This window comes from Strongylocentrotus purpuratus, unplaced genomic scaffold, assembly GCF_000002235.5.
Source record: "Strongylocentrotus purpuratus isolate Spur 01 unplaced genomic scaffold, Spur_5.0 spur5_scaffold_3, whole genome shotgun sequence".
NCBI lineage: Eukaryota > Metazoa > Echinodermata > Echinoidea > Camarodonta > Strongylocentrotidae > Strongylocentrotus > Strongylocentrotus purpuratus.
The window spans coordinates 3,834,216-3,861,713 of NW_022145609.1; the positions used below are offsets into that span (position 1 = coordinate 3,834,216).

Consider the following 27,498-nt stretch of genomic DNA (forward strand, 5'->3'; position numbering starts at 1 on the left):
TAAATTCATATCAAGGGATGGATTGTTTACAAAGACAGTCAATGTGAATGAAACTGGAGTGATGATCAGCATGACTAGTCGTAATAATCCTGATGCGAATGGCAACGTGATTACTTGGATGAAAGATGGAAGTGAGGTTCTTACATCATTTGGTGGGCAGACTCAGATCAGCTTCCCAAACCCAATCCAGACATCAGACCAAGGAATCTATGAGATCTACTATGATAACGAGAGGGATCAAAATAGAGGAGGATTATACAAACTCATCGTCAGAGGTATATTATGTACAAGTGTATTTCTGCTTAATTCAGACTGGGCATTTTGAGAGGGGTCATTTCTTATTTATATAATATTGTTTGTTATGATGCATGTAAAAGGCTCTGCTTCATATTTCGCCAATAAATCTTTATTTTAGAATCATTGGATTTTTATGCAAATTACATGTGGACAACTCATTATTATTTTTTTTTTTTAAATTTGAACACTTGACAAAACAATTAGTTTTAGAGCATTCTAGTAGATAATGTCCAAGCCTGATCTTTTCCGGATGTCGCGTTATCGTAACATGGACATCTCTTTCCCCATTGCAAATTTTGTTCCAAAATATTTATGAAAATTCAACGATAAAATTCAGGTGTCAGCATGTCATGATCTGTGTTGTGATTTTGACATATATGGGTAGTTTAAAATTACCCGTATGTAAATTCAGAATGTGACAGAGCCTATGGCATACGATATTCAATAGTTGTACGTTCGAGAACATTATTTTGTAACAAACTTTGCACTTGTCTACTTCCATTTTATATTACCCTGCTTATCTTCTATCTTTTGTCTTCCGTGTCATGATGTAATCTTTAGTGACATGTATACTTAATTATTTTTCTCCCTCCCTTTCTCAAATAGAATGCGCTGCTGGTAAGTGGGGTCCCCCTGAGTGTTATGGTATCTGTGATAAATGCTACAATGGTGGAGTCTGTGATGACAAGTCTGGTCTATGTATCTGTCCTAACAACTTCAAGGGACCGAATTGTTTAGAAAGTAAGTAGGCCTGTAGAGCTTAATTTTAAATGATGTTTATCTCTTAATAAGCGCTAGTTACCTGGCAGCTCGGCTATAATCAGGGTAATATGTGTAAAGTACCACGAGCGTCAGAGCCTGGCGGATACCGGTATCGATTTATTTAATGAACTTAGGAAGATATTCTTTTCTTATTCCATAGAAAATGGTAATGTACATCTATTCTACATGTTCAATTTCAAATATGTCTTTCTTCTACCTGACGACATTCTTATATATGTACTTGTAAATCTTTATTTTACCAGAAATTATTTGCAAGAATAATGTTGATTTATCATTTATGATTCTGTTTATAACAAGTTGATTTCTGATTTGTTATAGTATATTATCTATGTTATGTCTTATTAGCAGTAAAATGAGTTTGTAAATACTTTGTAAAGTGTCCCTCTCTACCAGAGCTGAGGTTCTTTCTACATATACATGTAATGTTTATACACTGTACATCGAGTGAATCAATGCAAAAATGAATGAAAATAACAAACAGCAGGGGAAAAGATTTGCTTTAGTTGTTATTCCTTAATACCATATGAAATATATAAATAGTATCTAAATAAATGTCTCAATAACATTAATTTGTATGATCGACAAACTTTGCTATCCATGATATGGGAGGGCTTTATTCAATGTAGTAAAAACTATTATTTTCAAAGAGAATAAGACACCATCGGCAATTTGCAAAGGAGAAGCAACCATATTTGAAATTTATCTCATGAAATCTTATTTCTTAGACAAGTCTACAAGGTTTTGATTCAACAATGCAACTATTTTTTTTCTTCTTCAGTTTGTAGAAATGATGGTGGAAATCGATTTGGATTGAACTGCGAGTTTCGATGTACTAGAAACAATGATCCTGCCACAAAATGTCATGGGTATCTTTTTTGCCTACCTGATCCTTATGGATGTTCATGTGACGTCGGTGCCCATGGTCTTGGATGTAACACACGTAAGTCTTCCGAAGTTATTTAATTGTGCTCAAATTCTAATAATTAAAATATATACATTTAGGCCTCATATAGCACATATCATAATGTGGCTAGATTCATGAGTGAGGTCAGGGGCAACTCATTGGACAAAAGAAGGAGAAGAAGAAGAAGAAGAAAATAAAAGTGGGGGGGGGGGGGAAGAGAAGGAGAAGGAGGAGGAGGAGATGAAGATTAATTAAAAAGAAGCTATCGTAACATGCACAATATTTTCCTTTCTGCATCTGATGAATGTATTGTATCTGTCCATCTTGATTATATATTTTTGAATTCTATTACAGTATGTACTGCTAGTACATATGGTCCAGGATGTTCACAGACATGTCACTGTGCAGGCGGTGGTTCATCATGTAACATCTACAGTGGAATATGTACAGGTGGATGTCAGACTGGCTGGTCTGGGGACAGTTGTCAAAGTAAGTCATGGTCAGCAATGATAACAAATGATTTGACATAAATGCTCTCCCCAAATAAGAGAAATCAGAATGTTTACATGTACACTGCAGCTTTGTAATAAACTTCCTGTTATTTGTTGTTTACCTATGCCTATATGAACCGGATTGCTCCTGCAACCCTACTGCATAACTCAGTAGTTTTCATTTGAAGTTATTATATTTATTGTTGTAGACATATCCAGATCCTATGTTTTGTGGTCCAATATATTCCATTTTCCTTATGTTCATGGATGACATATTCAACAAATACATGAACTTATTTAGTGAAGGCACGGTTAAATTCAGTAATAATATGTGCCATAATTGAAGTTGGTATATAGTGCTCGGAAACAATTCAAACTAGTTACAAGGAAAAGAATTGTGTAATGGAAACAACCATATTGTTGTGGACTTCATCTAATATTATTTGCTGGTGCCTGCTAAATTATGATTTCTAAAATATTTTCTTGGCATCCTCAGTTCCAGATGAATGTGAAGCCGGTTACTATGGATCTCAATGCACTGATAAATGTCATTGCTTGAATGATGAATCATGTGAGAAACAGACTGGAGAGTGCCCTGAGCAGAAGTGTGCTCTAGGATACAAAGTACGCAGTAATGGCCAGGTCCAATGTCAAGGTAAAATACTATTTGACAATAAAGGGTGTTGAATTTTTCAAATCAATTTCTATTTATTTATCTTCAGTCTACATACAACATGTACATACATGAATGGTACAGTGTGCTAATTGACACACAGGTATTTTGTTTTTATGTACCATGTATGAACGCTCATAACTACATGTACATGTACAGTATGTACATTGGTCATATCAACCATATACTATGTACATAGTGCTGAGATAGTAAATACATTATTATAATGTATACTTTGGAGGGGCTTCTAGTAGACAAATATTGACTTCTTTGAAGGGCATGGTTACTATTGTGATTATTCGCCCAACGTGATGTTGTATTATATTATGCCCCAAGACAAGACGAGGGGCATAGTGCAATCTCAAGAACACCGAGGAGCTACATGTACATGTATTTTAATTTGAATAGTGAGGTAAAAAATAGCCGTAAATATTTGTTTAATATATCGTATTCATTGTTTGGATTCACCCAAAATATATCATGACAAAGTATTCCATTTAAAGTGTTTTCATTGATGGAGGGAAACTTTAACAATCTGAAAAAGGGTGTGTGCCAACTGCTTGTTCCATTGTTAACTTCATGCGTACAAGTAGACCCGAGCGAAAGTTATCTTCGCCTTTAGTATTCAATAATAATCATTGGTCAGATGTCTCCAATATAAACATGAATTGTGTTTTATTTTTTCAGAGTGTGAAGGGGGTACCTTTGGCATTGATTGTCTTCAGCAATGTCACTGTGCTGCAGAAGCTTGCGAGACGGAGAGGGGTCATTGTAATGGACAATGCCTTGATAGCTGGTTTGGACCGTATTGTCAAAGTAATTATACCCAGCATATATTGTATTCTGTTTTGTTCCCGTGTTCAGCCATTATTAATATGATTCTATTCTTGTTTGTTGCAGACATTTGAGCAAAGTTCAAAAATACGTTTTACTGTTTGTTATGTACACTGTTGGTCATAATGGTGGAATAATTTTTTTTACCCCAGTTTAGGGAAGGATTTAAAAAAATTATTTATTTCTAATAGATCTAGATAATGGCATACATTCTCAGATTTTATTGAATATTAATTTGAGAGTGTTTGTTTTGCGTGACTGCTTAATCATAATTGTGCTACTATGCTAATCAGCTAAGGGACCTACGTCCTTAAGTCATAATTGACAGTAATGAGGATTAATGCCTCACAAAAGGGCACTTATATATAGCTGATCGACTCGATTTTTATCCCGGGGCCTCACAGTAACGAGGCCATTGCTTAGCCCCTGAATCATGACTGTACGCAGTGTTTGCTAAGGTACGCGGCCCCTTCCACAAATCCCCCAAAATGAAGAAAATGCAATAAATTGTCAAAAATTAATTGCATTTTCCCCCGGCCCCCAACAGGAAAAATTCCTCTGTGTGGCCATGCCTTGAACCATAATGCATGGCCCTACAGAGAAGTTTTTTCCTGTTGGGGGCCGGGGGAAAATGCATTGAATTTTTGACAATTTATTGCATTTTCTTCGTTTTGGGGGATTTGTGGAAGGGGCCGCGTACCCTAGCAAACACTGCGTACAGTCATGATTCAGGGGCTAAGCAATGGCCTCGTTACTGTGAGGCCCCGGGATAAAAATCGAGTCGATCAGCTATATATAAGTGCCCTTTTGTGAGGCATTAATCCTCATTACTGTCAATTATGACTTAAGGACGTAGGTCCCTTAGCTGATTAGCATAGTAGCACAATTATGATTAAGCAGTCACGCAAAACAAACACTCTCAAATTAATATTCAATAAAATCTGAGAATGTATGCCATTATCTAGATCTATTAGAAATAAATAATTTTTTTAAATCCTTCCCTAAACTGGGGTAAAAATAAATATTCCACCATTATGACCAACAGTGTATAAAGTCCAATTTATATTTGAATGAAGTTTCTCCTTCACCTTACGCGCAGTAGGCGGAAGTTAAATGTAAAAAAACAACCCTTTTCCCCTCCAAATGATTATCAGTTATTGGTTAATCTTTGGACGGTCGACCCTGTCTATAGCGATTGCCCAAGCGAAACACAAAAAGTAGTTGTTCTAGACAAGCGGTCATTTTAGATAGGTCGGCGTAATTGATGGCCACCTTTTAAATGTAACAACCCAAGTTTCTTTTTTGGTGTTTAAAAATAGTCAAAATAAAAATACAAAACTGTTTACACTCTTTTTTTTCTTTTTTTCTTTTTTGGGGGGGGGGCTTGGGATTGTCCAGGATCTTTTAATTTGAAGGCATATTAACAAAATATTTAAAAGAAATGAATGTACGCCTGCTCACCAGGCCTCTCGCAGGCCGGCCAGTGCGCGAACAAGCGAGTCATCGATCGCGAAGTTCATAACAATGACGCCGAATAGTCATGTTTTCAATAGGCCATTTCCAATAGACAAAATCCGAACTGCATACATTAGTTGTTGCCAGGTTGGGCAAACATTATGGCCCGAATTCACAAAGGAGGTTTGTCGACAAACCTTGGTTTTCGTACGTCATAGTATGACGCGTTTTTACGCGTTTTTTACAAACCAGGTTTGTAAAAACGCGTCAAAACGCGTCATATGACGCACGAAAACCAAGTTTTGTCGACAAACCTCCTTTGTGAATTCGGGCCTATGGCTTGACCTACCTAGCAACACTTAATATATGCAGTTGCATTTTGACTATTGAGATACTATTATTCCTAGCTAGCTATCAGGTGAATGAAATAATTTGTATTGAGGCACTTCACAATGACTTATGCATTAAATGTGGTTACATTACGAAAATTATGGGCGGCCAAACGGGCCAATATCAACAGTCACAAAAACAAACAAAGATGCATACAAACAAACAAAGAAGCATACAAACAAACAAAGGACAGAGCAAAATAGACAAAGTACCCAGAAGAAAGGACCAATTAACAAAGAATAAATCAAAGGTCAGAGCAAAATAGACAAAGTACAGGTCAGAAGAAACAGAGGGCGTTTTGGTTTACGGTAAGCAAATAGACATCAAGCACGAAAACGAGAAAGGACAAACTCAAAAGGACATCAGCTCAGCTACGAAGTGACCCTCAAAGGACAACAGAGGGCGTTTTGGTTTACGGTAAGCAAATAGACATCAAGCACGAAAACGAGAAAGGACAAACTCAAAAGGACATCAGCTCAGCTACGAAGTGACCCTCAAAGGACAACAGAGGGCGTTTTGGTTTACGGTAAGCAAATAGACATCAAGCACGAAAACGAGAAAGGACAAACTCAAAAGGACATCAGCTCAGCTACGAAGTGACCCTCAAAGGACAACAGAGGGCGTTTTGGTTTACGGTAAGCAAATAGACATCAAGCACGAAAACGAGAAAGGACAAACTCAAAAGGACATCAGCTCAGCTACGAAGTGACCCTCAAAGGACAACAGAGGGCGTCCTCGAGGTTTTTTTCTTTTTAATCTAGGGCCTACTCCAATATAATACGCTGTAGGTCAATACAACAAATATGGGCTTTCATCGAAAGGGTGCGGTGCGGTGCGGTGTGGTGTGCTCAACGCACCCATTCGATAAAAGAGGGGGGCCTTTTCTCGAAAGGGTGCGTTGAGAGCGGAGTACCATTTTAACACACCCTTTCGATGAAAGCGGGGGGGGGGGGGGGGGGGCTTTTCTCGAAAGGGTGCGTCGACTAGTCTTTCGCATCAGTCGTTTAAAATGAGGATCTCGGACAGAAGGTAATAGTTGCCAATTTAAGTATATCGAAAATGTATTAAATGAAATGGAATGGTCTTGATTACAGAGTGGTCTCTTTGATGGGGGAGACAGAGAGAAGGAAAAAAGGGAAAGGGAAGATAAAAGGAAAGAAAGAAGAGGAAGAAGAAGAAGAAAAGAGGGAAACGGGGGCGAAAGGCTCTTGCCTCCCCCCCCCCCCCCGCCAAAAAATAAATAAGAGAGAAAGAGAGAAGGGAAAGGGAAAGGGAAAGAGAATAAAAAAGGAAAGGAAGAAGAATATGAAGAAAAGAGGGGCTCTTGCCTCCTCCTCCTCCCCCCGCCAAAAGATAAGTAAGAGAGAGAAGGGAAAGGGAAAGGGAAAGAGAATAAAAAAGGAAAGGAAGAAGAATATGAAGAAAAGAGGGGCTCTTGCCTCCTCCTCCTCCCCCCGCCAAAAGATAAGTAAGAGAGAGAAGGGAAAGGGAAAGAGAAGATAAAAGGAAAGAAAGAAGAGGAAGAAGAAGAAAAGAGGGTAACGGGGGCAAAGGGCTCTTGCCTCCTTTCTTTCCTATTCTCCCGCTCTTTCGTTTTTCTCTTTCTTTCTTTTCTTTCTTCTCTTTTCTTTCCTTTCTTTTCTTTTTTTCTTTTCTTTTTCTTTTTTCTTTTCTTTCCCTTTTACTCTCTTTTTCCCCCTCCCCCTTTTCTCTTTTTCCCGACGGCAGCGCAATTTTACCGACAATATCCTGACAGGTGGGGGGGGGGGGGTGTCGCACCCCCACACCCCCTTTGGAGACGCCCCTGCCTTCGCCACTGTTGGCGACCACAAGGCTATCAATACAAATTAAGACATATTAATGAAGATTCTTTTTTAATGTTGCAGAGAGATAAGTATTTTCTCTATGAACTTGTTTAATGGAAAATAAATAATATTAAAAACATGAATACTATAGCGGTATAATGATGAGAGAGATGATTTAAGTCATACTTTTTTTCAATGTGATTGGAGTGGACTTGAGGGTGGGGGGGGGAGGTCCTCCTAAGATCTCGGCCGTTTCACAGCCGATCGCCGCGAAAATGCATATTTATGGTAATTTATGCAAACAAGGTCAGAGAATTCACATTTTTACCCATAAATCATATATAATTCATATTCGAGCGTTCTTTTTCACTTCATATATTCGTTAGAATAATAATACGACAACAAAGTTGGAAGAGCCAGTTTATCCCTATGTTATCTCTTGTTTTGATTATTTGTATTTATGTATTATATTATTTTGTTATTTCATTTCATTTCTAACCACAATTCAACTATTTTTACCCCAAATCAAACAAATTTACTTGAAACAAGACCAAATAACCAATGTTTTCTCTTTTTTAAAAAGAATAAATGGTATTTCCATATGTTTGGTACATAAATCACAAAAATGAGCGATTTTAGATTTTTTTGACATGCAAAAACAAAAGGTCACGTGACTCCGCAATTATACGTCCGATTTTCAACAAAAATATGTTTCAAAAGATGCGTAAGACTCGAAAGAAAAAAGTCATGAAAGAAAAACTGCCGCGGTTCCGGAGAAGTCGCGAAATTACTAGAGAGCACTAATCTTTTTTGGGGCCCTCAAAAATTTGAAAAATCGTACCCCCCCCCCCTTGAACGCCAGGGGGGGGGGGGGTATCTCCCAAAAACGGTAAAAATTAACGTGTTTTTTTGACACGTTTTTTTCACAGGGCGGAGCCCTCAGAAGCTCAGGGGTATTAAACATCAAAATTAACGTCGGATGAGCATAATTTTATACCTTATTTGTGACAGTGGCAGGACACAATTTGGTGTTGGGTCAAGGGGGCGGAGCCCCCAGAAGCTCAGGAGTTTTGTCCATTAAATAATTATTATTTTATACCTTATTTGTGACACAGGGGTCACGAATTGGCGTGGGGTCCAGGGGGTGGAGCACCCAGAAGCTCAGGGGTTTTGGGCAATAAATAACGGTCAGATGAGCATATTTTTATATCTATTTGTGACACTGGAAGGACACAAATTGGTGTTGGATCCAAGGGGCGGAGCCCCAAGAAGGTGAGGGGTTTTATACATCAAATTATCGTCAGATGAGCATATTTATATATCTATTTGTGACACTGGCAGAACACAAATTCTTCTTCCTCTTCCTCTTCTTTCTTTCCTTTTATCTTCTCTTTCCCTCTCCTTCTCCAACATAAGATGCAAGACGGATATATATCGACTCACCTTCTTTCCAAGAACCATACGGGCCTGGAATTTACTTCCCCCCCCCCCCCCCAGCATCTTTGCCTGCGACGCAGTCGAAACCTTCAAAGCCGGACTCTTATGGGAAGCCATCCAAGGGGGTAATATAATCATAGTCCCTCCCCACAACTGCAATGTGATGGGACTTAATTCTAAAATGTTCTAGAAGCAACAAACACTCTCTCTCGAAAGATAACGTTCTTATTGGTCATCTTTATATCCCTCTTGAGGATCAGGACCAGGATCAGAACAGATTCTCTCTCTCTCTCTTATTTATTTTTTGGCGGGGGGGGGGGGGGGGGAGGGAGGAGGCAAGAGCACTTCGCCCCTGTTTCCCTCTTTTCTTATTCTTTTTCCTCTTCTTTCTTTCCTTTTATATTTTCTTTCCCTTTCCCTTCACTCTCTTTCTCTCTCTTATTTATTTTGTTGGCAGGGGGGGGGGGGGGGCAAGAGCCTTTCGTCCTTCCCCCGTTTCCCTCTTTCCTTCTTATTCCTCTTCTTACTTTCCTCTTATATTTTCTTTCCCTCTCCCTTCTCTCTCTCTTATTTATTTTTGGCGGGGGGGGGGGGGAGGGCAAGAGCCCTTCGCCCCCGTTTCCCTCTTTTCTTCTTCTTCTTCCTCTTCTTTCTTTCCTTTTATCTCCTCTTTCCCTTTCCCTTCTCTCTCTCTCTTATTTATTTTGTTGGCAAGAGCCCTTCGCCCCCTTTCCCTCTTTTCTTCTTATGCTTCTTTCTTTCCTTTTATATTCTCTTTCCCTTTCCCTTTCCCTTCTCTCTCTCTCTCTCTCTCTCTTATTTTTTTTTCTGGGGGGGGGGGGTGGGGGAGGGCAAGAGCCCTTCGCCCCCGTGTCCCTCTTTTTTTCTTTTTCCTCTTCTTTCTTTCCTTTTATCTTCTCTTTCCTTTTCCCTTTCCCTTCTCTCTCTCTCCTATTTATTTGTTGGCGGGGGGGGGGGGGGGAGAGGCAAAAGCCCTTTGCCCCCGTTTACCTCTTTTCTTCTTCTTCTTCTTCTTTCTTTCCTTTTATCTTCTTTCCCTTTCCCTTCTCTTTCTCTCTCTCTCTGATTTATTTTTGGCGGGGGGGGGGGGGGCAAGAGTCCTTCGCCCCCCACCTTATTCCCTCTTCTCTTCTTATTCTTCTTTCTTTCCTTTTATCTTCCCTTTCCCTTTTTTCCTTCTCTCTGTCTCCCCCATCAAAGAGACCACTCTGTAATCAAGACCATTCCATTTCATTTAATACATTTTCGATATACTTAAATTGGCAACTATTACCTTCTGTCCGAGATCCTCATTTTAAACGACTGATGCGAAAGACTAGTCGACGCACCCTTTCGAGAAAAGCCCCCCCCCCCCCGCTTTCATCGAAAGGGTGTGTTAAAATGGTACTCCGCTCTCAACGCACCCTTTCGAGAAAAGGCCCCCCTCTTTTATCGAATGGGTGCGTTGAGCACACCGCACCGCACCGCACCGCACCGCACCGCACCCTTTCGATGAAAGCCCATATTTGTTGTATTGACCTACAGCGTATTATATTGGAGTAGGCCCTAGATTAAAAAGAAAAAAACCTCGAGGACGCCCTCTGTTGTCCTTTGAGGGTCACTTCGTAGCTGAGCTGATGTCCTTTTGAGTTTGTCCTTTCTCGTTTTCGTGCTTGATGTCTATTTGCTTACCGTAAACCAAAACGCCCTCTGTTGTCCTTTGAGGGTCACTTCGTAGCTGAGCTGATGTCCTTTTGAGTTTGTCCTTTCTCGTTTTCGTGCTTGATGTCTATTTGCTTACCGTAAACCAAAACGCCCTCTGTTGTCCTTTGAGGGTCACTTCGTAGCTGAGCTGATGTCCTTTTGAGTTTGTCCTTTCTCGTTTTCGTGCTTGATGTCTATTTGCTTACCGTAAACCAAAACGCCCTCTGTTTCTTCTGACCTGTACTTTGTCTATTTTGCTCTGACCTTTGATTTATTCTTTGTTAATTGGTCCTTTCTTCTGGGTACTTTGTCTATTTTGCTCTGTCCTTTGTTTGTTTGTATGCTTCTTTGTTTGTTTGTATGCATCTTTGTTTGTTTTTGTGACTGTTGATATTGGCCCGTTTGGCCGCCCATAGAAAATGGCCTATATTGGCTCGTCCCTGTAATAAAATGTGCAAGAAACCATACCCTGTCGGTCATTAAATATTTTGATTGAAGTTTGAATACAAGCTTGGGGTTGAGTTGATTTTGGTGTGTAAACGACCGTTTATAAGCTGCCGCTGTGCGAGCCGTTTTCAGCAGAGCGAGTGAACGAAATTGCTCAAGCGCTGATGTTGCTGGTCGCTACATGAAATCTCACAAGTGGGATTTGAAGTGGACAGCTTTGACTGTAATACAAAAAATATTTTCTCAAATGGAAAGACGTCATGATTGATAAAAGTCGTTTCACGAAGTATGTATGATTTGCATACCAGGAGTATTGCATTGATACATTTAGCAATTTTACTTCAAACAAAATAATCAGATTGATTTTTTTTTCTCTTATCCTCAAGCGAGGTTTTTATTTCCATAATAATAATACATTTGTACATTAATAACTCAATAATTGAGTGAAACATAACATAGGTTAAAGATTAAAGTACATTCAACAATTCTTCCAGCTTAGTATTATCTTCTTTGCTAACACATTCATATCTTAAAAATAATCTTAGCAACGACTTGAATTAAAAAAACAAAGTATGTGGGTAGTAAACAGAACCATTAACAATCTTCTTAACGTAACATTTATAAATTGCATATTGCGCATAATTTAAAATAATATTCAGAAGTGAATATTTCTTGTTTCCAATATCCTTTCCTACAACTATTATCTATTTGTATTTCTATTTGGAATATATTAAATATCAAATTACATATTATTTTCCAAAACATAGTCACATCCTTGCAATATAACATAAAATGAAACGTTGAGTCAACTTGTCCACAAGAGTTGCATAAATTATTATTAACAATTTACCATTTATATAAGTTTTCTTTTGAGGCAATAAACCTATGAATCATCTTGAAATTAAATTGTTTAACTTTATTATTACGAATTTGCTTTAATTTAAATAAAAATACATCCTTCCAAACAAAGTCATTATCCAAATCTAAAAAGAAATTCCAAAAATAAATGATATTTGGTTCTTTTGACTTATTACGTAATAACAAACGATAGTAATCTTTCACTTTCATAACAAAAACATTCACTTTATCCCCTGTTTCTATTTCTATCATATTCGAAATATCACATTCTTGTCAAGTTCATAGTAAGGATATATTGACTGCTTTGAGAGGCATAGTGGTTTCTATAGGGTCAAGGGAAACTCACAACCTGCTATGACCCCAAGGCGCTTGCGCCGCGGGGTCATAGCAGGTTGTGAGTTTCCCGAGACCCTATAGAAACAACTATGCCTCGAATATTAAAAGCAGTCAATATATATTTTATATACCGAAAAAAAGGAAAATGTTGACTCACCCAAAACCCCAGTATTTTGCGATCGAGACTAGTACACAAAATGGCGATCGGTCGTCTGCGCTGCGTGGATTGGTAGATTCGTCGCCTGAATGCAGCGACCAAAATCGAATTGCACTCAAACACCGTTAACGGTATTGCGCATCGGTCATCGCACAAAAGAAACTTATACGGTAACACGTAAACCAAAATGGGGATCGCAGCAAAATGACGTCACGTTTCACAGCCATGGAAAAAGTGCTATGAAAAATGGATATAAACCGGTAGAGCCGGGAAAAATGACTATGAATTTCAATTAGCGGGCATGGTTAAGAACATGACTGCATTTTCAACCAATCAGAAGACAGGATTAGTAAAGAATCTTAAAATGAGGTATATAACTAAATCTATCCAACCAACACTGTGGGAATGCTTTCTTTAATTTTGTATATTAAAAAAAACAAGAGCTGTTGTGCTTTCACTTTTGTATTTAGTATTGTAGAATCATTCCAAATACCATTTGTAATCAAATTATGAATTTTCAATAAACCGGCCTCTTGCCATTCTCGATAAAACAGTATTTTGTTCTGAAAGGTAATGTTACTATTTTTCCAAATAATTTCATGTGGAATATTTCTTACTTTAAACATATCAATGAATTTTAGTTCTGACCAAGTACAAAAAAATTTACATAAAATTCTGGCAAATTATGTTTAGAGCATAATAAATTCATATCCTTTATGTTACAATTGAAATGTAAACATAGTGGCAAACCCCCTATTTTGTCGGACCAGTATTTAAACATATTTTTTCCAATAAGAGCCATTATCATTAAAAAACGAGATATCCATGCCAAACGAAGTGGAGATATTTTACTAGCAATATCAATCATATTCAATCTACCATTTTCAATATCACTTATAATTACATTACGTTTAATTTTATTTTTTTTGGCGTTCCATAAGAAACGAAATAATAGTCTGTTCAATATCTGTGAAACATGTTTTGGTACTGGTACAACAGTTGCATTATATACAATTTGTGACGCCGCTAACATTTTCAAAACAATTATTCTGCCATAAAAAGTAAGATCTCTCATTTTCCACATATTTAATACATTTCGAATTTTATCTATTTTTACATTCCAGTTTAAATCTTGTAACAATTTCTTACTTTCGCCTACATGTACTCCTAGATATTATACAGGTTGATCAGTATATATAATGGCATTATCATGAACAAAATTATCTACAATATTCTGTGTGCCCATGCCTTGAGCCATAATGCATGGCCTTCCAGAGGATTTGTTTATGTTGGGGACCAGGGTAAAATGCAATAAATTATTGAAAATGTATTGCATTTTCTGTGTTTTTTTTATTTATGGAAACTGCCCCCTACCCTAGCCCCCGCTGCGTACAGTCATGGTTCAGTGACAAAGCAATGGCCTCGTAACTGTGAGGCCCCAGGATCAAAACCGTGTCGATGTGCTATATTAGTGCCCTTTTGTGGGGCATTAATCCTCATTACTGTCATTTATGACTTAAGGGCATAGGTCCCTTAATTAATAAGCATAGTAGCATAAACATGCTTTAGCAGTCACGCAAAACACACATTGGCAAACTATTATTCAATAAAATCTGAGAATGTATACTATTATCTAGATCTATTATTTTTAAATTATTTTTAAAATAATTCCCTAAATTGGGCTAAAAAAAAATATATTCCACCTTTATGAGCGAACGTGTACATTGTCGAATGCTTTTTTAAAATCCAAAAAGAATATAATTCCCCAACTATTGGATGTCTTTAAATAGTCGATTACATCTTGTACTAATCGTATGTTTTCTGCTGCGGATCTTTTCTTCATAAAACCTCTTTGATCAGTTGAAATGATACTTGATAAAACACGTTGAAGTCTTTTAGACAGTACTCTTGCCGCAATTTTATAATCATTGTTTAATAACGAAATTGGTCTCCAATTGTCTAAATAACCCCTACCCCCCTTCTTAAATAACAACGTAATAAGACCCTGCCTTTGAGAAGAAGATAATTTTTGTTTGTGATACCCCTCATTTAAGCTTGCAATAACCAAATCTTTAATTTCTAACCAAAAAACCTTGTAGAACTCAGCACTAAGACCATCACTTCCAGGGGCTTTGTTATTACCCATACATTGCAAAGCGTCTTTACATTCCTTTTCACTTAGCAACCCTTCACACTTCGATGCCTCTTCATCGGTCAGAGTACTAATAATTAAATCTTTAAAATAATTATCAACATGAACATTCGTGCATTCCTTAACATACACTTTTTCAAAATATTTATGAATTTCCTGTAAAACCTTTTCATCATCCTTAATAGTTTTTCCATTCACATGTAAACTTTCTATTTTTTTTCTTCTGCCCATTGCGCTTTTCCAACTGTAAAAAATATTTGCTTGCCTTCTCACCCTTTTCAATCCATTTTGACCGCGATCTTACAAACGCCCCTTAACATTTATGTGTATAATATTTATCTATTTTCTTCTGTGCTTCCTTCATCTTACTAATAACATCTTCATTTGGATCCCTATCTAACTGTTTACTCAAGGTATCATATTCCTTTTTAAGTTTATTAAAAGCTTCTTTTTGAACATCATATTTTTGTTTACAGTATGACATCGTAAATTCTTTTATCTTAACTTTACATATTTCCCATTTGTCTCGTGGTGACAATTGTATGTATTCCAATTTAACTTGTTTAATCAAATTACGTACACCAGTCTGATACTTTGCATCAACTAAGATATTGTAATCAATAATCAGATTGATATCTTCTCTTGTTTAGGTAAATCTGCATGTACATGAACATGTGTATTTGTGGTAGTTTTTTTTAAGATCTTGCCTATATAGTTCTGGATCTAAATACTGATACAATGAAGTGACTGGTCGAGTTGCAATCTTCTATTGCTGCAGACATGTACATTTGTATTTAATGTTTTGTATTTTTGCTTTGTTTTGACAGGAATATCAATATTATAAGTAATTGTTCATTCTTTCTAATACAAACGAATCCATTCTTTATTTATGAATATCAGGATTGGTCAATGTCCTATAAAGTGCATGTAGGATTTGTTCCCCATACACTGTATGTATTGTTAGTTATTATTACATAAAGCAAACAGATTCTGTGTTTCAAATTGTGTGTATTATTTAAGTTTCTTCTTTCTTATTTTCTCATCTTGGTTCTTGACAGGAATATCCAGATTGGTTCCAGTGAGAGTGAACCCATACCAACCATCTAGCTTCACATGTTATGTTGAGGGTATCCCACTTCCCGATGCATCCTCAGTTGATCTGTACAGACGTACTGGAGACACCAATAACAGGACAGGAATCACCATGAGATCAAGCACTGTCTCAGGGTCAGAACGAGCTGTTGTCTTTGATGTTGATAGTGTGTATCCACTGGCAGATGGGGGATACCAGTGCATTCTTACTGTTGAAAATACAGGCTATCCCAGTACGCTCATTACCAACGCAACCTATGGTGAGCAAACTGCGCGACATTGCTTTACTCTAATGTACATCTGTGAGATACCTGTATGCATTCACTTTCTTTAGATGCAGAATTATTCTCAGTCGTTCTGTCTTCATCCAGTGTTACAGGGCCAAAACAGGGGATTGCATCAGTTATGTTGTTGGAGGCTCTGGTTTTGTAAAACTTTCATGGCAAAGGAATAGGCAGGCACGTGTGCCTTCCCTCGCCATGTAATAAAAAATAACAACAACAACAACAACAACTGTTACAACATGAATGACAACACGACTACACCACCAACTACCACAACAATAACAGCTGCAACAAAAGCAACCTCAAAAACAGCAACAACATCAACAGACATATATTGCAAAATGTGTGTGAAGCATTCAGTAATACAAACAAATGGCAGAGCCTAGGGGGCATACTGAATAAACTGCTATCTATTAATATTAAAAGTTACTAAATTAATTCATGTTGACTTTTGTTGATCATCACATATCTTTTTACTTTTTGATGTACATTTATGTCATATATATATCAATATATATATTTATATACCTCACTTAAGAAATCCAGCCATCTGATTGGTCGAAATTGCATTCATAAACTTTAACTGTTCCTGTAAAATTCCCGGTAACCATGGTTAAAACAGTTCTAAAATCCCAATAACCATGGTTACCGGGAAAATAGTTTAGTCTCCATGGTTACCCCATAGGTTTACATGTTAAAAAATGGTTTGAGCGATCCAGGATACCGTACGTGTGCGAAGAATTGGTCGCTATATTTTACCAATTTTGTAACTCACCCCACGGGACATCTCGCCCCAGCATCAAAGACTGGGTCGAAATGTCCCGACACGATTCATCGATCGAGAGATACCAATGTGTATATGTTTGTGCTCATTGTACATTTTAGACGATATGGCTGATATTTGTTCACATTCTTTCGTCCTGGCCGTTAATTAGCAGACTACTGGTATCTCTCGATCGATAAATCATGTCGGGATATCTCGCTGGGGCGAGATGTCCCGTGGGGCGAGTTAGCCCGACTCCCTAGTAGCTGCCAACGCAGACGACCGACTGTACTAGGCCAAAATGGCGGAATTAGAAACGCTCCCAAGATTTCAGCTTCTTGATGATGATCAAATGAGAGACTTGATTGATTCTGCTGACAGCAAGAACACGAAAAATTCCGTTAAATGCTCCATGAAAATATTCGAAGACTTCCTGCAAGTTATCAGCACAGACCTCGATAGCGTAAACAAGCTTTCAAATTCGGAGCTGGACAATGTACTGCAAAAGTTTTACGCTGGTGCCAGACGGAAGAACGGAAGTTATTACATGAAGAAGTCAATGTTAGCTATTAGATTCGGACTTCAGCGTTATTTCCTCAACTGTAATAAGATAGATATCATCAAGCATGAAGATTTTTCCAACTCGACGAGAGTTTTTAAGTGTTTTTCAGCAATGCTTAAACAGGAAGGAAAGGGAGTTGTAACTCACAAACCAGCTATCTCAGCAGAAGACATGGACAAAATCCAAGGTTCGCTTGATTTGGATGATCCTGTGGGTCTTCAGGACAAGGTATTTATGGACGTAATGTTGTACTTTTGCAATCGGGGTAGAGAGAATTTGCGTGAAATGACACTTGACAGCTTTGACATTTGTGATGAAGGGGGAAAATGCTCCATAACTCTGAAAGATACACTCACAAAAAACAACCGTGCAGATAAACTAGAGAAGAGCCAAGGTGGTGTCATGATTCCAACTAATGGTCCACGATGTCCTGTTGCCTCATTCTTACGCTACAAAGATAAATTGGATCCACGATGTAAGAGTTTTTGGCAGAGACCGGCAAATGCACAGGCCAAGCGTGAGTTCAAATCCAATCCATCTTCTTCTGATCAATGGTACTGTAATGCATCCCTTGGGAAACAACAGCATCGGAGACAAAATGAAAACAATATCATCTCGTGCAGGTACCAAGGCTTACACCCACCATTGCCTAAGGGCAACCAGCATCAGTACCCTACAAAATGCTGGGTTCAGAGAAAGAGAAATCATGAGTGTCTCCGGACACAAGGCGGAGACCAGTCTCAAACACTATGCTATGACCAGCAGTACAGCCAAAGAAAACATGAGTCATGCTATCGCGGCAGCCGTTGATCCGAAATCAGTACCATCGTCATCAAACATAGGTCATGGTATCGCGGCAGCTGTTGATCCGAAATCAGTACCATCGTCATCAACAACATCTACTGGTGGTCAGCGTAGTGAAAGCCAGGAACTGCGGGAACTAAATGACATTTTCAATGAGATCACAAATAACCCAGAGAACTTCCCACGCACATGCAACATCACTACAAGTAGCCATGCCCATGTTTCTCCTAGTCAGCAGGTGCAAGCCCCCACATATCATTTTCACAATTGTACTGTAAAAAATTTTAACAAATAGAGTTATTTTATACCAGTTGAGTTATTTTCTACAGAGTTCTACAAATAGAGTTATTTTCTACGGATTTCTACCAGTTGAGTTATTTTCTACAGAGTTCTACCAGTTGATTGGTTAGTTGACTCTTCGGTATATAAAAGTATTAATGACTGCTTTGATATTCGAGAAATAGTTGTTTTTATACGCTCTCGGGAAGGTTACAATTGTGCTATTGCCCTCGGCACGCCTCGGGCAATAGCACAATTGTATCCTTCCCTTGAGCGTATAACAAACAACTATTTCTCTCAAAGCAGTCATTAATACTATAATATATTTATATTACTTTTGTTCTACCTCAGTGCTAAGCTCCACCCCTAAAAAAACCTCCAAAAGTAGATGACTTTTGTGAGATCATTATGCCAGGCATTCATCAGTCAGCTAGATGAACAAAAGACATTGGTATGTCCCTTCCCATCAACTGACCACCTGTTCACAATAGACGGTGGTATTTCCTCACCCACTGTGAAACTTGTTACATTAGCATTGCATGTTTTCATATAATAGCCCATTTAAACCTTTCTTTTCATGGTGTTGCTTGGGTATTTCTGACATAGCAGCTGCCTAAAATGTAATTGAATTGTGTGAGTAAGCATTGTATAAAAAACATGCAATGCTTTTGTGAACAGGTGTTCAGTTGATGGGAAGGGACATACCAATGTCTTTTGTCCCTCTAGCTCACTGATGAATCACTGACATGATGATGTCACAAATGATTGTTTTTGGAGGGTTTCTTTTAGGGGTGGAGCTTAGCAGGTAGAACAAAAGTAATAGAAAAAATAATATAAAATATATGACATATAAACTTACATTAAAAAGACAAAATATATGTGATGTATACATTATATAATTACAGATCGACAAAAGTCAACATGAATTTGTAATTTAGTAACCTTTTAACATGGAATGTATGTTCCTATATTAATAAAGTTGTTTCTACATGCAAGTCGCCATCTGTACATTGACCCATACATAAGCCCTACATGTGAATTAATCAATGAACTTTATATTTTTAAAATTTGATATTCTGGGCTTATGTAGCACTTGATACACCTACGATGTCTGTAAGTGCTTTACAATGTTTTGTGAACCTTGTCATCCGATTCAGGCTCGCTCAAACAACGTATGCACATTCTCTGCATCATATGGTAGCAGCTCTGTAAGATGTCAGTATAGTACTCCTGTGTACTTTGGTGAAATTTATATACATATTGACTTGGTGGAAGAACTTCTATTATAGGCGTGTCATTGATTTTGATGGTATTTTAATAAATTATTATATTAAGTATTACTGTCTCTGTTTGTTTTTGTTCAGTTCTGCCAGTCATTGAGAAAGCACCAGTGATATTGAGCACCACGTCAACTACAGTTGGTCTTCGATGGAATGAATGGTCTGAAGAAGATGACGTAGGTGATCCTCCTCTGGTAGGATATGATGTCTTTGTAAAGAAGGATGGTGACTGGGTAACAGATCAGAGAGTAGATCAACTAACAACATCAGCCATCGTTAGTAACCTGACACCCGACACAGATTACAGGTTTTGTGTAGCAGCAGTGAGGGAAGGAACAGGTGGAACAGGACCCGAGTCTCCTAGGAGCGACACAATAACTCTCTGTAGAAGTAAGTTATGCTCAGAAGAAAATAATTGAGTGTATTGGAGTTATACATTTGGTTACAGGTACATTGTTTTTGCGTTTTAGTAATTGATTTGTACATTTTGATGTACATTAGGGATATTAATGCACTTTTCATTGATTGAATGCACTTTCCATTGAAATGTTTGATTTATTTAGTTTTTTTTTAGTAAAGTCTGTACAAAGAAATGTTTGTATTTTAAAGGTTCCATACATTCTATCTTTAATTCTTTTTATCTTTCTAAATTGTGACACCAAAAATTTCTTCTACAAAGGCAAAACATACGTTTCCCTATAAAATTTGTTTATTATACCCTTCATTGTGTTTGGCGCAACGGTAGTTTCATGTTCGACTTTTAATCTAAAACTACATGAAGTGTACCTGTAGAAGCAGTGCATGATTTTACTATGACTTGCATGACCATGTGATGTATTCATCTACTATAGGTCCAAGCCATTTAGTATCTTGTGTATACTTTAAACCTTCAGAACCCAGTGCTTCTCCAACTGGACTACAAGTTTCAGCCATCAACCCTAAAGAGCTAGAGGTGACATGGGAGGTATGAACTGTTTTAAGAATAGCGGTTTGGTCGCTTCGTGAAATGTAGTTGGATGAAAAGACTCGTCCAGAGCACAAAATTTATAACTGTTACTAGTCATACGTTTATTACATTCAGGTAGAACCGCATCGTTATATGTGATATGAAGCTGGCAAAGACACTTACAACCTTATTAAGATTTAATTGTACCTATTTTTTCGTCAAGATATGTCAAATAAGAACTCCTCCACGCCACTAACTATTTGTGAATGTTTCTTTACGTACCTCAACAGTTGACTAAATTAAATAGATCTTGTGTAAAAAAAAATATAAAACATCTAAATAGCACCAATTTGTTTTGTTTGCTAGTTGCAAGTAAGAGCTGTTGGGCTTATGAAATTGAGTTTTTATTTTATTTTACAGAAGGAAGCAAATATAAAAATGTTTTGTAATCAAGAGAATCTTGTTTAGCAGGACCATATAGCAGCTCCCTTTAATGCGAAAACTGTAGATTAAAAAAAAAAGATAACGACTCATAGTTTTGTTTATTAGTGTGAAAGTAAATTCTTGTATGTGGTTGTGCTGCATGTAACATGAATTTGCTTTTTAATGTTTCAGCACCTCCCGTCGGAATCAGCAGAATGCAGGAGTGGAGTGACCCATTATATGATCTACTACGCTCCCCCTGGTTCAACTTCTTCAAACTCTATCCTAGTTTTTCGTGACACTAGCTCCTACACGATAAGAGGGTTAGACACCTATCTGGACTATACCATTCAATTGACTGCATTAAATAAAGACGAGGAGGGTGACAAAAGCAGTGAGACTATGAGCAAAACACTTGAAGAAGGTTGGTGTTAATCTTAGGATGTATTTTTTCGTGAGGGTAAGGGAGTTATTGCTTTGCTTTTTAAGTGAAACAGTTAATATTCTTGTAGATATTTTTGTTACAACCTTCGTCCAACATGGTTTTTTTTTCGGTTCATACTCCTTTTGGTTCGTTACTACCAGTTTCATCTACAAATTTAATTGATCTTGATAGAGAGAGAATCATTCATTCTGCTAAATTGCAAACTGTATGGTTCGTATACTGCTAATTCATTAAACTTAACTCGAGGACTACAGTTTGTTAGAATCAGACCTCGGTATAACTTCTTTGTTAAACTCAATTTCTGAGTATGTTTAATTCCAGCGTCGGGTTAAATGTTAGTGGAGTACGGGCCAGCACGTGAGATATCAGAGGATATCGGGAGTAATGAAATCTGTAAATATATCTTTAGCAGTGTTTGTATACTAAATTACTTTGCCTGAACAATATAAATCATATACATGACTCTTTGATGCATTAGATTACTATTTCCTTTATGTCATTACATTTTCATTGTGATTCAAACCCCAATGTAATTTTATACACAGTCGCTTTAATTGCAATTGAAATATTTTTTTCTTCTTCTGGAATTAGACATTGTACTTATCTATTAAAACGAGAGTAACAAAAGTAATTGATATTCCGGAATATCAATACATAAGTCTACCATATTTCAGCATGTCATTGTTATAAACCATTTTCTTCTAATCAGTCGCGCCTGCTCCTATCAATGTGACTATACTGCAGAGTACTACAAGTTCCTTCACTCTATCCTGGTCTACCCCTCTACCATCTAACATCAATGGTAACATCCAGAAATATATCATCCGCTACAAGCGAACTGATCTAGCTGGTGATGGCAATTATAAGATGGAGGAAGTAATGACTGGTGCATTTGATGTGGAACATACTGTGATGGACCTGGCCAGTGAAATCAATTATACAGTTCAGGTATAGATGTCTCGACATCAATCCTTAGGACCCAACGTTTAAGGGAATATTCATTCTCTTCATATTTTAGTACAAGCTTTCCCTATTAAAGCTAAAGACCAGTTGTGGTCATGCAATTGCATAGTGAAAGAAACGTTGTGAAATCGATCAGAAAAGGTTGATCATCTAGCATAGATGTTCTGCAAGGTTCTGGAATCATCAAAATTATAAGAAATTTGGCCAAGTCTTCATAAAGTTAGAAGCACTGTACACAGAAAGATGTATATGGGACTACACACACGTGCGCGACACGTGCATTTGTATCTCTCAACAGGCAAGAGATATACTAATTTACCAAATATATCAATTAGTAGGCGTTTTCCCGTCAAAATTTGTATCGTCATGTAATATTCAAAACATATTCTTTCACATGATTGGTAATAAGAGCTTCCATTTCATTTTTTGAAATTGGGGCGTTTCCAATACTGGTCTTTACCTTTAAGAACATTTTAGTTTGAGCTGTTATCATAAGCGCTTTTAGAGAAACTATATACTTTGGGATGAAATTACAAAGTGATTCTCTTTTTTTAATTGTGCCATTTATGTAGCAAGCAATCACCGATTACATGCATGATACTGCATTAAAATGAATTACATTTGAATGCTTTAAAGGCATCTAAAAATTAACTTTCGTATGAGGACGCTTATGATGATTGTAGATTGTATTTTCTCGCGGACTAGAATATCTCATGATTAAGTGCAGCCATGACTTACTAGCTTTAAACAATTCTTTTGTGTGTGGACGATGTTTGTATTGTCAATATTACTACAACTCCATATTCTTATTTCCATGTTTGTCAGGTCCAAACTCTCAATGGAGCTGGTTTTAGTAATTGGTCCGTATCAGTGAATGCAAAGACCATCCTCTCAGGTAAGAGCATGCAACAAATGAAACTTTTACTACCCTGAATGTTATACTTGAAAACATCGTAGGTAATGTGGGATTTTAAAGGATGTAGAAGTAAAATGCTTTCAGCATTTAATTAATTGTTCCTTTATTTTCGTATTTTTTATATTACTCCTGTTCTTTTGTTCCAAATACGTTTGCTTTTTGCGCGATTTATTTTTCCTTTTTCATACAAGTGTGCCTTCAGCATTTGATTTCAAGAGAATAACGCGCCTTAAAAATCTCATGTATTATTTTTATTATCAAATATATACTAGCTACATGTCAAACTAAAGTCAGTTTGTGACCTTCATAAATATGTTTATAAGTTTGTAGCTTATCAGCGTTGTTTACATATTCATCCTAATATTACGCCTTATTTCTGTTTGATTGGCTGAGAAAGTTAAATAGTCTGCATTAATTTGGTATAGTTTAGTATAAGGAGAAATGGAATGTATACATTTTTCTAAAACATTTCTTTGTTTACAAGTTTTTGTGAAACTTTATGAAACGACAAGAAAAGTTGTCATTTATGGAAGTAAATATAATCTACACTGTTGCTCATACAGTTGGAATATTTTTTTTTTACCCCATTTAATGGAATTATTTTGACAATGACTTTTTCCTAATAGATCTAGAAAATGCCCTTAAGTAAAAAAAATGACAGTATTGAGGATTAATGCCCACAAAAGGGCACTTATATAGTCGACACGGTTTTGATCATGGGGGCCTCACTGTTACGAGGCCATTGCTTTGCCACTGTACCATGAATGTACGCAGTGCGGGGAAGGGTAGGGGGCAGTTCCCACAAAAAAGTGCAATAAATTATCAATAATTCATTGAATTCCCTCCCCCGGTCCCCAACAGAAAAAATATTTTGTGTGCCCATGCTTTGAGCCATAATGCATGGCCGTACAGAGGATTTTGTTATGTTGGGGACCGGGGTAAAATGCAATAAATTATTGTGTTGTCGTTAAAGGCTGCAATATCGAATATTTACATGTTCAAACTTGGGTACCGCATAAATCATTCCTCGCCCCTCTCATTGTTTGCTTATTTATTTAATGATGCGTGTAATTTGAATCTGCATTCACACTCAAAAAGATATGTTTATGCAGATGATACATTTATATTTAATAATGATGTTAATTTTACTCAAGTTAAGATTAATTTACAAGATGATAATGATCTTATTGTTAAATGGTTTGAAATTAATGGCATGCATATACACCCGGATAAAACAGAGGTCAGTGCTTTTGGCTATAAAAGTTAGACTTCTTTTTTCTTTTTTTCTTTTTTTTTTCTTTTTTTTTTTTTTTTTTTGGGGGGGGTTCGTGTATTGGTATGTTGCAGCAGGGCGTCATTGTAAAGTATTTTTTTAACTGAATGATCTATACTGCTCGCTAAAATAGACATGAATAAATAAATGAATAAATAAAATCAACAAAAACTTTGTAAAACGGACCAACAAAATGTATAGCTCATTACAGCATAATTACATGTATGTGATTTTTGTTTGTGCTAAAGGTGATGATAATGGTTCCAGGAAACCGCTAAGTGCTGTGATAGGGGGTGTGATAGTACCCATCGTTCTCATCGCAATACTACTAATTACTTTGGTGATGTATAGAAGGTAAGTTAACTCAACTACAGTAGAACAATTAAAAGTGAAGTCCATGCCACTATATGGTAACATTTTTACAAATATAGATATGAATTTATTTATCTAAAGGGAGCCAAAACGATAATTGATAAAGCGATTGCAGGATTATCCTATTCTAAAGGCCCTTAAAATACAGTATATTCATACAATGAATGGTTTATAATGATTTTGTTTTAAATGTTATAAGGGACATCCGCAATCATACGCAGTGAGCTGTTATGCTCATCAGGGACCATTCCCACCTCACTTCTATCTAAACTTTGTGTGCGTGTGGGTGTGTGTGGGTGTGCGCGCGCGTATGTCTGTGCGCGCGTGTGTGTGTGTGAGTGTGCGTGCGCGTGCGCGTGTGCGTGTGTACCTGAATCTCAATGGTATTACAAAGAAGGAGGAACTTAATGCGTTTTTATTATTGAATTTCACTTCCAGGATCAAGCAAAGACGTTTAGAGACTGAACCAGCCGCGTCCCCACCAAACAATGCACGTGAGACCTCATCAAAGTATAAGAACCCTGTATTTGATGACTCAAAGCAAGACCGCAATACCTACGAAGACCCGAATGCTGATACCCATGTCTACCAAGATCTTAATACAGATACCCCAAACTACCAGAATCTTACCGACCCCCATACGTATCAAGATCTAAAGAAACCCAACACCGACGATACCTATCTAGAACCCATAACATCAGATCCGAGAGACACTTACGAAGAAATATAGAGGCAGCCCTAGCGAGGCAGAGGCTTGGGTATGGTGCCAGCATTGATACATGCTGGATCAACAATAATTAACATGTTATGCAATACACAGAGTTTGCAATATGTAGCATGGTGCTCATACTTCCTAAATAATCATGTGCTCATACTACGATAGTACACTATTTCAATTGATGCAAGAATTATTAAACAGCTACTTTCAATATGTTATAGAAACAGTAAAAATCTTTTATGGTTTTTATATCATTACTAGTTTGTAAATAAAGGGATGAAAAGGTAAATTTACGTCTAAATTCGTCGAAGTAACTGTCATTTACAATGCAAAAAATGCCACTTTTCACTTATTCATCACTTTTGTACAGTAATCTTTTTTATCTGTTCCGTCAAGTCATAGATATTTTTTGTATAGATTGGTTAAACGTGTAGATTATATAGATTTATTCAAAATCTTGTGCCGAAGGCAGGACAAATATTTTGTTTAAGCTTGTGTAAGAATATATTTCATTCAGTATAAAGGTCTATTAGCCGCCAGCAACATTGTCGAAAAATTCAGTATAATTTCTTTGAAACACGTCGGTCACCCTTTTGCCCAAGTATGGCATTGAAAAAATGCATGATAGTTAGTTAAGCTTTCGCTTGCTTTCTTCACCTTTCTGCCAGTCACCCGTTTGTCACACGTGCAATTTTGCACAAATCAATAGGCACCAATGATTGACGGAAGCATTGCTTTGTGCAACACAATCCGGTGCTTTGTAAAATTACTAATTTCTGGTTTTGATTAGCTCCGTGACAACCATTTTAATACTGGTACAGATAAATGTTGCTCTGGAACTGTTAAATATTCATGAAACCTTGGGTTTATCTATTCCATGATGAATAATACGTGAAGCAGGGGAATAATTGTGTGGCATTTAAAGAGTTAAGTCGTGTAATAAGCTGTGATGAATAAATAAATGCAAAGAGACACCCAGACTTTTCAGGGGTTTTTTTCCAAGAGGGGTTGCCGAATCTGCCTTTATCCCTCCCATCTTCAGAATATTCAGACCAGCCTGAAATAGTAATTGAATGCAGGTAGTTCATTTGTTCTGAAGATCATGACACAATTTATGTTATTTCATGAGTTTCTCAAAGAGACTGTGTTATTGCTATATTGATGATGCTATGATGTACTTGTATTTATGATTCTTTATCTGTGATTTATCCACAGTTTTCACGGAATGAAACGGATGAAATGGTTACTCAAATCATTAAATGCTACAAATTCCCGTAGAAGCCTTTGTTCAGACTTTTTTATTTGATATCGACCTCGCTGCAGCCACAGTATCGTATTTGTAGAAAGAAAAAAAAGGGGCCTAACTTTTATGTTGACATGTTTTGTTCCAGAGGTAAATTGAAATCCATTTATATGTTTAAAGTAACAGATATCGAAATTGAAATGATTTGGTATAATAGCGATATTAAAAATAGATATGAGTTATTGCATTTTCCAAACTGGATAAGAAATAATATACTTAGAGTGTTACAAGTCATAGTAAACAGTATTTGGAAAGAAGTTGATTCCATTTATATTATTTTCAAGAAAATGAATTACTTTCTGCCTTCGAATTGGCGAAGTTAAAAAGTGTATTTCCGATTTTTGGTGACAGA

The 27,498-nt window shown here is 37.0% G+C and overlaps 1 protein-coding gene across 1 annotated transcript in view; it reads left to right on the plus strand.

The window, feature by feature from the left end:
• LOC105440364 (angiopoietin-1 receptor-like) overlaps positions 1–27,498 on the plus strand; it is a 27,663-nt gene continuing 165 nt past the window's right edge. Inside the window, exons 1-16 of the mRNA XM_030996623.1 lie at positions 1–275; positions 904–1,038; positions 1,859–2,020; positions 2,339–2,473; positions 2,972–3,130; positions 3,836–3,964; positions 15,782–16,075; positions 17,534–17,652; positions 18,056–18,434; positions 19,872–20,177; positions 20,681–20,751; positions 21,349–21,580; positions 22,311–22,549; positions 23,390–23,459; positions 25,002–25,107; positions 25,564–27,498. The exon at positions 25,564–27,498 is cut by the window's right edge and continues 165 nt beyond it. Of these exons, the coding sequence (XP_030852483.1) occupies positions 62–275; positions 904–1,038; positions 1,859–2,020; positions 2,339–2,473; positions 2,972–3,130; positions 3,836–3,964; positions 15,782–16,075; positions 17,534–17,652; positions 18,056–18,434; positions 19,872–20,177; positions 20,681–20,751; positions 21,349–21,580; positions 22,311–22,549; positions 23,390–23,459; positions 25,002–25,107; positions 25,564–25,855 (3,042 nt within the window). The 5' untranslated portion in view covers positions 1–61 and the 3' untranslated portion in view covers positions 25,856–27,498. The remainder of the gene's footprint in view (positions 276–903; positions 1,039–1,858; positions 2,021–2,338; positions 2,474–2,971; positions 3,131–3,835; positions 3,965–15,781; positions 16,076–17,533; positions 17,653–18,055; positions 18,435–19,871; positions 20,178–20,680; positions 20,752–21,348; positions 21,581–22,310; positions 22,550–23,389; positions 23,460–25,001; positions 25,108–25,563) is intronic.